Source organism: Lemur catta, chromosome 1, assembly GCF_020740605.2.
Source record: "Lemur catta isolate mLemCat1 chromosome 1, mLemCat1.pri, whole genome shotgun sequence".
NCBI classification, from domain to species: Eukaryota; Metazoa; Chordata; class Mammalia; order Primates; family Lemuridae; genus Lemur; species Lemur catta.
In genome coordinates, this window is record NC_059128.1 from 108831286 (window position 1) to 108845588 (window position 14303).

The following is a 14303-nucleotide window of genomic DNA, read 5'->3' on the forward strand; positions in this document are numbered from 1 at the left end:
CTGCTGAGTTCTAGATCCCAGCTCCAGCCCACAACCCCGGCCAGCTCTGACACTCAGCTGGACTCCGGGAAGCAGAGCAGCTCTGGAATTCTGCCCAGCTCTAGAACCCAGCCCAACTCCGGGACCCAGACGAGTTCAAGAATTCAGTCCAGCTCTGGAGTCCACCTAAGTTCTGGAAGCCAACCTGTTTCTGGAACCCAACCCAGCTCCAAAACCCAGACCGGTTCTGGCACCCAGCTCAGCTTGGAGACCCAGCTCAGTTCAGGGGCCCAGACCAGCGCAAGAATTCAGCCCAGCTCTGGAGCCCACCTTGGTTCCAGCACGCAGCCTGTTTCTGGAAGCCATTCTAGTTCCAGAGCCCAGACCAGTTCAAAAATCTGGCTAAGCTCTAGAAATGGGCTCCACCCACAGACCCCTGGCCTTGACCCTAGAACCCAGCGCAATGCCCCTGCCCCAGCCCAACCTCAGCCCCCAGCACCTTCCCCCAGAGCCCCAACTCCAGCCCCTGGCAAAGTCCTCTGGCCACCACTCCAGCCCCATGACCTGGTATGTGGCACCCAGGACAGCCCCGGCCCCAGCTGTGGCCCAGCAGCCTCCCACCTGGCCCTGCAGCCACAGGTCTCCTTGGCACTCCAGAAGCCACCCCTGTCCCCCAAGCCGCAGCTGGGACCCCAGAAGTCCATGCCACCCGCACACCTGTGACTCCTGGTGCTGCCCCAAGGGCAGCCCCCCTGAGCTCCCAGCCCCTGGGTCTCCCAGCTCAGGGGTCCGCCCCCTCCCCCACGCCTAGGGAGCCAGGTCCCCTCCTGCATGGTGGCGGGGGGCTGTAGCTTGGGGGCTGGGGCACAGCTGAGGCTCCTGTGGTCCCCTCTCCTGGCCCTCCCAGCCAGGGTCCCCCAGAAGGGGCAGGTGACCTCATTCACCCAGCAGGCGGGGGTGGGGAGGCGCGGTGGAAACACCAGCTTCTGCTCCGTGGGGCCTGGCGGTGCGCGTTGTAAGCGGATCCGGGCCCTGGCAGGAGAAGGGGGCGGGGGCCGGTCATCGCCATGTACTAGAGGGCGCCAGGTGAATAAAGGCACCGTCCCGCCGCAGCCCGGTGTGTCCTTTTGTGGGGAGTTGCAGGGAAGGCAGAGGAGAGAGCTGGGCCGGGGGCTGGGGGGCTGGGGGAGCAGATGGCTATGCTGAGTGCCTCTGGGGCACCTACTGTATGCGGAGCACTTTATCAAGCACCATGTGCGCATAAGCGTAGGTGGGCGCTCCGTGCAAACTCGGTCATTGGTCCATTCAACCAGCATTTATTGAGCACCGACTGTGGGTGCGGGGCTGTCCTGGCCCTGGGGAGTTTGAAACGCTGTTGAGTGAATGAGCGGACGCAGGCACCGACCGGGGAGTGGAAGAAGCGGGGACTTCACTCCACGGTCTTGTGTATGTCTCTTTCCCTCTCTTTCTCCCGGCTGCAAATGGGCCTAATCCCACAGCCTCCCCTAACAGTTGTTGAGAGAATTCAAGGAGATACCACTTTCCGAATGTGCTTAGGAAACAGCTGGGTGCAGTGGCTCACACCTGTGATCCCAGCACTTTATGACGCCGAGGCGGGAGGATCACTTGAGGCCAGGAGTTCAAGACCAGCCTGGGCAACATAGCGAGACCCCCGTCTCTACAAAAAAATTAAAAAATTATCCAGGTGCAGTGGTGGCGCCTTGTAGTCCCAGCTACTCGGGAGGCTGAGCCAGGAGGATCCCTTGAGCCCAGGAGTTGGAGGTTGCTGTGAGCTAGGCTGACGCCACGGCACTCCAGCCTGGGCGACAGAGCAAGACCCTGCCTCAAAAAAAAAAAAAAAAAAAAGAAAAGAAAAGAAAAGAAAAGAAACCACTTGATAAATGAGGTGGCAGAGGCACTAGACCCCAGCCCCATCCCTGAGGTCGGAACCCCGGAGGCTGATGGCTTCTGGAGCCAAAGGAAACCAAAGCCAAAGGGGGGAACATTTTGGCCAGAGAGGGGTGTCCTTCCTGTCCACATTCAATCTCTTCTAGACAGAGCCTTTCCAGGCTGGAGCCTCAAAGGGAAGCAACTGTGTCCCAGCAAGCAGGTCATATTCAGGGGTCAAGGAATCCCCCATGTCAGGAGGACTACTGGAAGAGGGGGGGACCCTGGCCACTTTGAGCCTTACCAGACGCTCTTCCGACACCCCCACCATGCCGCTTCCTGGGGTTGGGAGGGTCTCGGGGAAGGGGCCTGTGGTCTGAGTGGGGGAGGGGGCCTAGGCCTCGGACAGGGGTCAGGGAGGAGTTGGGGGGTCCCCAGGTTGGATGGAAGGCGCCCATGATCCCGTAGCCGAAACCCTCTGTCCGTCCAGCACACGCGGTTCATGGAGCATCAGAACAGGCAGATGCCACCGTCAGAGGGGACCGAGGGTTTCGCGGGGGACGCGCGGGCAGGGGTGATGTCCGGCTGTGCCGCCCGGGCCCTACTGCAGCACGGAGCCCCGTGGGAGTTGAGGCCGCAGGGAGAGGGACCTGGGCCGCACGCTGAGGCGGGGGTGCAGGCGCCGGAGCACCGCGCGGCGGAACAGGATGTACACCCAGGGGTCCAGGATCTGGTTCCAGGTGGCCACACGCAGGTAGATCAGCAGCTGCTTCTCTGTGGCTCGGGACAGCTGCCCAGCGGGGCTCATGGCAGGCGGGTTCCTCAGCACTGTCTGGGCGATGAAGACCTGCGAGGGCCACAGTGTCAGCCGGGGGCCCGCTGGCCTCGGCCTCCAGCCCGCCCCCAGCAGCCCCTGCCCGGGGCTCCGCGACTGCCTCGCGGTGTGACCTTGGGAGAATTGCCTAACCCCTCTGAGCTCCCGTGGACGTGTCCATAACCCAGCACAGTCTTCCTGCTCCTCTCCTGGACACGATTAAATATGATGAAAAAGGAATTGGTTTCTACAGCCGCCGGCACTGTTATTCTGTTAAAATTTTTATATCATAGGCTGGGCACAGTGGCCTGCACCTGTAATCCCAGTGCTGTGGCGTCTCCTGGCCAGAAGGTGACATTTGAGCAAAGACCTGGAGAAGGTGAAGGTGTCACCATGTGGAAATCTGGGGGTGGGGGTGGGGGTGGGGGAAGCATTCCAGGCAGAGACACAGCCCGTGCAAAGGCCCTGGGGCAGGACCATGCCTGGCGTGTTAGAGGCACAGAGAGGAGGCCTGTGTGGCTGGAGCAGAGCGAGGAGGGGAAGACAAGGAGGATGGGAGGGCAGGGAGGGGACAGTTCAGGTCATGCAGGGCCTGGTGGACTGCAGAGAGGACTTGGGCTTTTCCCCCCTGAAGGAGGTGGGAGCCATGGAGGGCTGTGGGCAGAGGAGGGCCAGGCCCTGACTCACTTGCTCACAGGCACCCTCTGGTGGCTACTTTGGGGACACACTGTGGGGGTGAGGGCGGGAGGGTCAGCGCTGGTGACCCTCACTGCAGCCTCCAACTCCTGGGCTCAAGTGATCCTCCTGCCCCCCGAGTAGCTGGGACTACAGGTCCGCAGCACCAGACCTGGCTAATTTTATTTAATTTTATTTATTTATTTTTTTTTGAGACAGAGTCTCGCTCTGTTGCCCGGGCTAGAGTGAGTGCCGTGGCGTCAGCCTAGCTCACAGCAACCTCAAACTCCTGGGCTTAAGCGATCCTCCTGCCTCAGCCTCCCCAGTAGCTGGGACTACAGGCATGCGCCACCATGCCCGGCTAATTTTTTCTATATATATTTTTAGTTGTCTAGATAATTTCTTTCTATTTTTAGTAGAGACGGGGTCTCGCTCTTGCTCAGGCTGGTCTCAAACTCCTGACCTTGAGCGATCCACCCGCCTTGGCCTCCCAGAGTGCTAGGATTACAGGCGTGAGCCACTGCGTCCGGCCTTATTTTTAAATTTTTTGTAGAAAAAGCGTCTTGCTATGTTGCCCACGCTGGTCTCAAACTCCTGGCCTCAAGTAATCTTCCCACCTTGACCTCCCGCAATGCTGGGATCACAGGCGTGAGCCACTGTGCCCAGCCTCATTTACTTATTTACTGTGTTCATTTTCTGTCTGTTCCAGAAAGTTAAGAATTTTTGTTGGTTTTGTTCTCTGCAATGTCTCCAGCACCTAGAACAGTGCCTGGCACACAGTAGGTACTCAATACATGCTTGTTGAAGGAATAAGTGAATGACTGATCTCATTTCATCCTTACAACCACCTGGGACCCAGGCAGCACCTCTCTAGTCCCCACAGCCCGGGGACCATGGGGCTTGGGGAGGGAAGGTCATTGCCAGAGTCTCACAGTGAGTCCTTGTCAGGCACAGGTTGGAACCCGAGTGTGTGACTCCAGACTTGGCTTCTTGTCCTGACTCAATCAGAAATGAAAAAATAACCATTCCGACGACACCAGTTCAATGTAAACCCAGAAATCTTGGGTTTACATAAGAGCTCTTGTGGAGCTTCCCTGACCCAGGGAAAATCCAAGCAGGGCTGGCTGGACCTCAGCCTAGAACTAGGCACAAAGGGGACTCAGGAACCACTGAATGATTAAGTGACTCTGTCTAGAGTGCTTTCCTCCTTTTGTCTAGCAGGTAAACTCCTATTCATCCTTCAAAGCCCCAGCTCCCATGCCCTCCTCTGGAAAGCTTTCTCTGATACCCCAGGTAGAACCTCAAAGCCCCTCCCTGAGCCTCCCAGTCCCCAGATGCTGGCTCTGCCCCAGCCATGAACACAGGGTTTTGGAGTTATCTGTGTCTTGCTCACGAACGCCTCAAGGAAGGACACTTGAACCCTGGGGTTTCTGCCCATATTTTCCCGGGTGGACCGGAACCTAAGGATTTCAATCCAGTCTGGGTGACCCGAGGCCCAGTCACAGGGGTGGCAGGAGCCCTGCCCGTGTCCCCACTCACCAGGAGAGGCATCCAGCAGACGCTGGCCACCACCATGATGCCCAAGAGCTGCGCCATCATCTCGACCTCGCAGTCCCGGGGGCGCTGCTGGGCGGCCTCCTGGCCGTGGTAGACGTGGCAGAGCGTGGCCACGCTGACCGTGTTGAGCAGGAAGGACAGTCCCACCGAGAGGCTGCCGAGCATGGAGAAGAGCAGGCCGAAGGCCACGTCCCCCGGCTCTGCACCCAGCGTGAGGAAGCACCAGGAGCCCGGGTACTGGATGGAGTAGCGGCCCACGCCCAGCAGGGGCAGCAGGCCCAGCGCCAGCGCCACGGCCCACACCAGCCCCACCGTGGCCCAGGCGCGGCGCTGGGAGGCGAACACGGAGCGCGAGAACGGCCGGGTGATGCCCAGATAGCGCTCCGAGGCCATGGTGGCGCCCAGCAGCAGGGGGCACAGGCCGAAAAACACCATCACAACCCCCATGAAGTGGCAGAGGCGGCAGCTGGGGTCCACGGCACGCCAGTCAAAGAGGGCGGCGTGCTGGGCCACCACAATGGTGCCGGTGACCAGCAGCCCCAGGAAGTCGGTGAGGACGAGGCCACAGAGGAAGGTGAGGAAGGAGGAGCGCGTGTACGAGCCGCCCTGGCGCGCGCCCGCCAGCACACTCAGGGCCAGCAGGTTGGAGGCCAGGCCCACCACGCAGAAGGAGGCGGCGAACCAGGGGGACGCGATCAGGCGCCGTTCCTCCAGCGTGATGTTCGTCGGCCGGAAACAGGGCCCCAGGGAGCTGTTGTTGGACCACATGGCGCTGGAGCCGAGAGACCAGTCGGTCACCACCCCATCCGGCCGAGGCTACAGACAGGTTTGGCACTGGCTTGGGAACACCTGGGAGGCAGAGAGAAGATTTGCTTGTGATTAATTCTGAATTTTGGCGTACGTGGCTCTGGCGAACTCTTACACACCCTTCAAATGCCCCACCTCAAATATCCCCTCTTGGAGGAAGCCTTTTTTTTTTTTTTTTTTTTGACAGAGTCTCACTCTCTTGCCTGGGCTAGAGTGCCATGGCGTCAGCCTAGCTCACAGCAACCTCAAACTCCTGGGCCCAAGCAATCCTCCTGCCTCAGTTTCCCAGGTAGCTGGGACTACAGGCACACGCCACCATGCCTGGCTATTTTTTTCTATTTTTAGTTGTTTTGGCTCATTTCTTTCTCTTTTTAGTAGAGACGAGGTCTCGCTCTTGCTCAGGCTGGTCTCGAACTCCTGAGCTCAAGTAATCCTCCCGCCTCAGCCTCCCAGAGTGCTAAGATTACAGGTGTGAGCCACCTCGCCCAGCCGAGGAAGCCTTTTTTGACTTACTTCACTCCCCACTCAGGGAATATTACTACTAATACTACTAGTGCTACTAATATTAATACTACCTCCAGCTCTGTCTTGTCTCGAACCGAATGACCCTCCAGGACAAAGACCAGGGCTGCCCCCTCTGGGATCCCTGGAGGACATCGGAAGGTATTTTCTGGGTGCTGGAGAAGGGGTGGGGAGCCCTGGGTTTGAACTCTTGCCCTGGTGCTCACTATGTGACCCCAGGCAAGTGGTTTCTACTGCTCCAGCCTCAGTTTCCACGTCATCAGCCCATCCAAGGCCTGGGCAGGCTGCAGAGCGGGAATAGATTTCAGTCATTACGAGACAGAAGTTCTGAGCTCTGGGATGCGTCCGGTGTGGGCAGGGCGGGCCACTGGCTGGTGGCCAAGGGTCCCTGATTGTCTCCCCAGCTCCAAGGTCAACTTCGCAGGCCACAGTCTCTTGTGAATGCATGTGGGAGAGATACTGCAGGGCAAGCCATGGGTCCCTTATGTCCCTCCTCACACACGTCACAATTGTGCAGATTCCTTGTCTTCCAAGTTTGTGGCGTCGCTTTTTTCTTTTTTTTCGAGACAGAGTCTCACTCTGTTGCCCTGGCTAGAGTGCCGTGGCGTCAGCCTAGCTCACAGCAACCTCAAACTCCTGGGCTTAAGCGATCCTCTCGCCTCAGCCTCCCGAGTAGCTGGGACTACAGGCATAAGCCACCATGCCCGACTAATTTTTTCTATATCTTTTTAGTTGTCCAGCTAATTTCTTTCTATTTTTTTTTTTTTTAGTAGAGACGGGGTCTCGCTCTTGCTCAGGCTGGTCTCGAACTCCTGAGCTCAAAGGATCCTCCCGCCTCAGCCTCCCAAAGTGCTAGGATTACAGGCGTGAGCCACCGCGCCCGGCCTGTGGTGTCGCTTTTATAAGAAGAAATAAACCCTGCAACCCAGTTCCATTTTGGGCACACACACACACACACACAAAACAGCTCCTTTGGAGCGACAGGTTCCCCGGGGACAGGTTAAAAGTACAGCTGGAGGGACCTGTTACCAGTGTGGCCTGGGGGACTAAACGAGAGAGACAGCTGGGCTCGATGGTCAGATGTGATGAGAGCAAAGTGAAAATAAAACGAGAACATTCCAAAACCAGCTCCCACTTCCCAGAAAGGACACATCACGGGGGACGTCATTGTCTGGAGAGAGGCGGTGACTTGTCTAACTAAAGCCACCCAGGGGGCCAGGGCTGGCACCGGGGTCTCCTGCCTCTGGCCCTGGGCGCACCCCCAAGACACGCTTGGGCGGGCAGAGAGGGGGGCAGCAGGGAGCGCGGGGCTGGTGGGACTCTGCAGTATCTGGGGACCGGGCAGTCAAAGCTCATCATGCTCCGGCTATGATCCCCATTTTGGAAAGGGGGGAAACCGAGGCACAGAGAGGTTAAGCAACTTGTCCAAGGTCACGATGCCCCGGCTGGAGCGGATCTGAGATTGAACTTGCGTCTCCTCACATAGAAATGTGACTAAATGCTTTTTCAAAAGCCCGACAGGGAAGGGTCAGAACCCTCTCACTTTTTTCTTTGAGAAGAGAGGAGAATTTTCTTACAAGTTGGTCAGACCGGATTCGAACCCTGGTTTGCCGTGAACCTTCCCACTGACCTTGGCATCGCACATTCCCGCTCTGAGCCTGTTTCCCTTCCTGTAACGTGCGGGTGACCTAATCCGCGTGCAGCTCTTAGCACACAGGAGGGACTCAATGCGTGCTGCCCCCCAGGCGGCACCCCGGCTGTGGCTGTTTTGGGGAAGCCCCGTGGGTGGCCGCTGGCTGTCACTCCCATCTCATTAACTGGAGCCTTGTCCTGGCTGCTGCTTGTCAAGCCTCATACATTATCCAGCTCCCAACAGCCCCACTGAGCATCCCTCCCCGGTGGAGAGCCAAGGCCACTGCCACCTTCGTGGAGGCAGGGCCTCCAGTGGGGAAACTGAGGCACAGGGAGTGGAAGAGGTCGGGGCTTGCCACCGCCACCGGCAACCATAGCCCTAGACTCCAGGGAGGGGGGTGCCCTTTGCTGTCTCAGACTTGGATCCCGGCTCTTGAATTCCCCCTGGGACGGGGCACTCCCTCCCGTGAGAGCTGGTACATGCTGTTTCTGAACATTCCTGGGAACTCAGGCTGTGCTCACGGCCACTGCCCCAGCCCCGGCCTCTGCCTGGAGTGAGCGCCATGAGGACTCCTTGCCGCCCCCCGTCATGTAGGAGCTCTGCTCACCCGGGCACACACATCCGGGACTCCCTCACACCTCCCGTGTCTCAGAACAAACCGCTGACCCAGAGCTCTGGGCCTGGGGGAGGCTGGAAACTGACGTTGAGTCCCTCTGGCCACAGCCAGAGGTTTCCACTACCCCCTCACCCCACCCTGGGCTCAGATGGTAGTGGCTGTCTCAAGTTCCCCAGGCAGGGAGGCCAACAGGGGGGCCTGGCACAGCCTCTCCTCTCCTCTCTGATTGGCCAGGACAATGGCAGGGTCCCCACCAAGGCAGGACAAGAAGCAGCACTTTGTGGCCCCTGGGAAATTGATCTCTGTGCCTCACAGGAGGGGTGGGCCCCGGGTCCCTTTGTTGATGTTGGAAAAACCCAGAATTATGCCGCCTGAGAGCGGGAGACATTTGCACTTTGAGGGTCCAGGGATCTGGAATTCTAATGAGCCCCAGTTCTGCAATCGGGCAAAGCCTTAAGATTCTAGAATTTGCTGGGGGCAGTGGCTCACGCCTGTAATCCCAGCACTTACGGAGGCCAAAGCAGGAAGATCACTGGAGCCCAGGAGTTCAAGACCAGCCTGGGCAACATAGCAAGACCCCAACTCTAAAAAAAGATAAAAAATTTAGCCAGGTGTGGTGTGCACCTGTAGTCCCAGCTACTTGGGAGGCTGAGGCAGGAGGATCGCTTGAACCCAGGAGTTGGAGGCTGCAGTGAGCTGTGATGACGCCACTGCACTCCAGCCTGGGTGACAGAGTGGAACTCTGACCCTAAAAAAAAGAAAAGAAAAGATTCTAGAATTCCAAAGGGCTGAGGTTCTGGAACTTGGGCAGGAATTGGGCTGGGTCCCAGGTTCCAGAAATCTCTGTCTTAGCTCCCTGCTTCTTTCTGGAGGGTGGACCCCGGGTTCTTCTGCAACCTGACACTGCCCCGACTGGCCCGGGCCCACCGTGTGAGGTGGGGGAAGCCGGGGGGCCGTGTGCACAGCTCTGGGCACGGCTGTTCCCGGAGGCCTGGGCTCTGGGCCGGGCGCGGGCACCAGGCTGGGCTCTAGCCATGAACGTGGAATGTGCTCCTTGGTTCCCAAGCAAGAGGCCCCTCCCCCACACGGGCTTCCCGCATCCATCCCTCTCTCCGCACGTCCCCCTCCCACCCAACACCCCACCCCCGGGCCTGCCCAGCCCCACCCAGGGCCGGCCATGGCCTCAGACAAGCCTGGACTCTCGAATCCCCAGTCTGCCCCTGCCAAGCTGGGGGCCCAGCCTTGTTCAGCCTCAGTTTCCCGCCTCTGTGAGACGGTGATCAGAATGGCGCCCACCAGCCCGCCGGCATTGTGGGTGCTCAGCTCAGGCCCGCCCGGCGGAGCCTCTGCCTCCGTGGCGGCCCTGCCTGCTCTGCCCTCCCCGCAGTGGGCACAGCTGGTCTCCTGGCACGGTGCTCCGGGCAGCCAGGCGGGAGTTCCGACCGCGGCCCCTGCCACCCATGGCACCCTGTGGCCTGAAACCGTAGGGACCTCCCAGGCCTGATGCTGATCTAAACGCTGTGGACCCCGGTGCAGACGCCCACGTGGGCGAACACTGCACAAGCCCTGAACCGCAGGGGCACCGTTGCCCCGGCCTGCCCATGTTCTGGGAACTTCCTGTTTGTGACACCTGCAAAGTCCCCAGCGTGGAGGGTGCAGTGTGTGGGGGATCCCCAGCCAGCCAGACTCGGTTCCACCCTTGTTTGGGCCCCTGACTCCTGTGGCACCTTCTGAACCTCTGTTTCCTCTTCCGTACAGTGGGCATCCTCGGAGCGATCACGCAAGAATCACAGCCATCCCACTGACGTGCACCCAGGGCAACCACTGTGCGCGCACACACACGGACGCACACGGATGCACACGGACGCCCAGGCAGACACACACAAAGACAGAGGGACACACAAAGAGGCACAGCAGCAAACACACACAGCGTCAGGGAGAGACACACAACGTCAGACACGGACGCAGACACGACACACACACGCAGACACACAGGCCAACAGACCTGCACGCAGACATGTTCACAGAGGCACGACGAGATGCACACACAGCTGCAGGGACACATCTGCTCCCAGCCACACGCAGTGCCCGGGCACTCTCCCTGCTGTGGCCGGAGTGTCAGACCCCTCCATTCCCAGACTGACCCACAGGAGGCAGAGTGGCCCCAGGCGGACCCAGAGACCCCGGACTGCACAGGTCAGCCTGGGCGGGGCTCAGACCCACGCACACGGCGCCCCGCAGGCCAGAGGAGCGCGTGCTGGGCACACACAGCACCTGGTCACTGTCGCGGCCCACGTGGACACACCCGCAGTAGGGCAGGGTCAGCGCGCAAGGCGGGCTGCTGTCCACAGGGGCCGTCCTGCACCGCTCTGGGCGGGGCGCAGTCCGCACCTGGGCGGACCCCCCCTGGCTGGACGCCACCTGGGCGGACCCCATCCGTGCGGACCTCACCTGAGCCGACCCCACTTGGGCGGATCCGGCCGCGCGGGGGTCTGGGCGCTGCAGTCTTGGAAGCGGAGCGGGCGGAGGGCGGGGAAGGGCGGGCTGGGCTCCAGGGGGATCCCCGGGGGATCCTGGGGGAAACCGAGTCACAGCCGAGGGCGGGCCGAGCGGAGGACCCTGGCGCTGGCACGTCGGCTCTGGGACCAGAGGGAGGGCGTGGAGGCAGAGGACGCCCCAGGTTCGCGGGGACCCGGCCTGGAGGGGTCCGCTGGGCCTCGACCTAGCCCGGGATGGGGACGGAGGGGACCCCCGGCTCGGCGGCGCCGCTGGGTCTCTCCCGATCCCTGTCTCTCTTTGTCTCTGGCTGTCTCTCCGTCCGTCTCTCATCGGCCCCGCCCCCGGCGCTGGCCACGCCCCCAGGAGGGGCCTGGCTGACTCGGGTCGGTGGGCCCCCCCGCGGGACACCCGCGGCCTCCTGGGGGGCGCTCCGTGGGACCGCGGGACCCCCAGGGCTGCGCTGCTCCGGGGTGGGGGCAGGGGCGCCCCCTTGGGAGCCCCGGCCCCTGCGGCCACCCCCGCCAGGCTCCTTCCCGGCCTCCTGCGTGGCCACGCCTCGTTCACCATCTGGGCAGCGCGCGGAGGGCCGGCGGGCAGAGGGTCGGCTCCCTGGGCGCCCGGACCTGGCGCAGGGGGCAGGGCTCGGCGCCAGTTAACCAGCGGGGCTGAGCCTGGCACACAGTAGGCGCTTAATAACCGCACGGGTGTGTTGGAGGCCCCGGCCAGGGCTGCGGTGGGAGCACAGAGGTGTGGGAGGGCTTTGGACTTTCCACCGGCCTTCAAGGGGGCGCCGGCTGAGGCTTTCCCAGAGCAGGTGAGCCCAGGGAGGGGCGGTGTCTTGCAGGGGGAGGGTCCCGGGAGGAGGAAGGGCCAGGGCAGGGAGGCGGGGGTGGGGGCGAATGGACAGGGCCTGTGTCTGCAGGCATGATTCAGAAGGTGAAGGGAGCCGGATGCAGGACTTGGGGACTTGGGGACGGGCTCCTGGGCCAGATCGGACGACCTTGAGCCTCCGTGGCCTCAGTTTGAACACCCAAACCAGGCAGGACCTTGTGTTAAGGGCTGGAGAGGGACAGGACAGGCTGGCCTGGCCTCGACCCCACCCCACCCAGTCCTCTGGGCCTCAGAGGGGCCTTGAGTCCAGGCTCTGAGTGCGGGGGAATGGGCTCCAGTCCTGGCCCTGCCCCCACTCTGCTGTGTCCGGAAGCCCCTTCCTCGGGTGCCCCACCCACCATCCTTCCGCCTCCAGGCCTCTGCTCACACCCGGCTTCCCTCCACAAGGCCCCTCTGTTTCATCCCATTGTCTTGAGTCCCTGAGCCATTTAACCCTAACTTCTCTCTTCTTTGGCAAGGAGGCTCCAACTCCTATGCATCTGGCAAAGCCCTGGCTCCAAGGGCCCTTTCTTCTTGATGTAGTTGGCCTTCTCGATCTCCCAGACAGTCTTACTCCCTCCAACCCCCTCTGTGTCACAGCTCATATGGTGGGACAGTTCTGAGTCCCAGGTGAGACTCAAAATCAAGCCTGCCTTTGAGGCTCCCCCAGGCTGGAGAGGAAGCTGGACACCAACTGTTGCAGCCCCCTGGGGGCAGGGCTGGGCCACAGTAAGTGCCAGGGGAGCCCAGAGGTGAGTTGGGAAGGCATGGTGGGGGGGAGAGGGCATGGGAACTGGGGCTTTGTGGGATGAGTAGGAGTTCTCCAGGTCTGGGCTACAAGGCAGTGGCAGGAGTTGCATGTGCAAGACTTTGGAGGTGAGCAAGAGCACAAGTCTTGCTGAAGTCTAACTACACAGAGGGCAGATATAGTGGGAAGAGGATGTGTGCCTGGGGCTCCAGATGGGGGGGTGGGAACTGGAGGAAGGCTGCTCTGTTCCCACTTCCTGTGTCCCCATCCCTGAGATAACAAGGACAACGTCCTTTCTGGGAAAGAGCCCTGGCAGGGGTCAGAGAAGAATGCTTGAGTTGCCTTTTAGTCTAAGCCTCACCGTGTCTCTGCAAGGCAGTGGGTGAAGGTCCTCGTGTTATAGATGGGGAAACTGAGGCCCAGAGGGAGGAGGATGCCAAGCCCACGTGCGGGGCTTGAACACAGGCTCTGGGCTTCCCCCACGTCTGGAGCTGGTGGCTGGAGGTCTCCAGCCTGGGCCTGCCCTCCCCACCCACTCTGCAGGTCCCAGCTCAGTGGTGCAGAGCAGGCTCTGGTGGGAGGAGTCGTGAGGGGCTGGTGGGGCCAGATGGTGGGGGCAGAGGCCAGGCACAGGATGTGCCCCCCGTGGTTGTGGTTTCCGGCAGGGGGCCAGGCAGGGAGCATCTATTCTTAGATTTGGACACAGTCAAGGGCAGGAAGAAGCTAGAATGTGGGGTGGGGGAGCTTCCAGGACACTGGGTGGACCTTAGGCCAGGGTGGGGTCATGGGCAGCTGGCAAGGTGTGGTGCCTACCCCTGGCCCCCACTTCCCATCTGCGTGAGGCGTGTCCCTGACACCCAGCTCGGTGGCCCTCCCTGGCTCACTCACCCTCCGTGGCTCCTCTGTGCCCTGGGGAGAGTCCAGTCCCCTGACCTGGGCACACCTGCTGTCCTGTCCTCCGCAAGGCAGCCCCTACCCCCTTCTCTGGCCAGCACCCTGCCCTTCCAGGTCCAGTGACTGTGTCACCTCCTCCAGGGAGCTTTCAGTGCCTCCCCTGCCCCAGCTCTGCCTCCCTCCAGCCTGGGGGCTCCTGGCTACACACATGCCCAAGTTGTGGGACAGCCACCTCCCTTGGGGTCGATGCCCTGCTGGATCGCACAGGGGTTATGAAGAGGAGGAGCTGGGAGAACCCCTGCAGGGGCAGGTGGGGAAACTGAGGCTGGGACATGGGTGGGGGTCTGGGAGGAGGGGTGCTGCATGTTGGAGAAACCCAGGTTCTAATCCTGGATTAAGTGGGTGGAGCAAGTCAGGGGCCAATTGATAGAGGCTGCCTAGAGGATGCCAAGGCTACTCTGGGGATCTGCAGTCAACTAGTGATGTCTGCCAAGGGCCCGGATGGGGATGGAAGTGCTGTGTGCTGCCACCCTCACGTACCCACCTTCCTGTGTCAGGACAATGGGTGACACCCCACTTTGTGGGCAGGGAGGCAGCTGGGGGGCGGTGGACACAGGAGGGGACCCAAGGACTAAACAAAGCTCCTTAAGGGACTACTGTGACCCATTTTTGGGTGCTGTGGTCATGTATCTCAAAGGTCTTGGTTGTGTCAGTCCCTTTGCTGTGACAAATGTATCGTGTCATACAGGACACCAGCAACTGGTGAGGCAGGGCGTGGGGCACCAGGACCCCTCACTATCTT

The 14303-nt window shown here is 60.9% G+C and overlaps 1 protein-coding gene across 2 annotated transcripts; it reads right to left on the reverse strand.

Moving 5' to 3' along the window:
- Positions 1 to 1822: 1822 nt before the first annotated feature.
- Positions 1823 to 11304, reverse strand: TBXA2R (thromboxane A2 receptor). 2 transcript variants are annotated; one of them, XM_045544779.1, is made up of 3 exons: positions 10942 to 11304; positions 4895 to 5761; positions 1823 to 2713 (listed from the first exon to the last, which is right to left on the reverse strand). In XM_045544779.1, exons 2-3 carry the CDS (start codon positions 5678 to 5680, stop codon positions 2468 to 2470), a joined length of 1032 nt encoding a protein of 343 aa, XP_045400735.1. In that variant the 5' UTR covers positions 5681 to 5761; positions 10942 to 11304; the 3' UTR covers positions 1823 to 2467. The 2 variants fall into 2 exon arrangements, with proteins under 2 accessions (XP_045400735.1, XP_045400736.1); XM_045544780.1 differs by lacking the exon at positions 10942 to 11304 and adding an exon at positions 6295 to 6389.
- Between the last annotated feature and the right edge of the window lie 2999 nt (positions 11305 to 14303).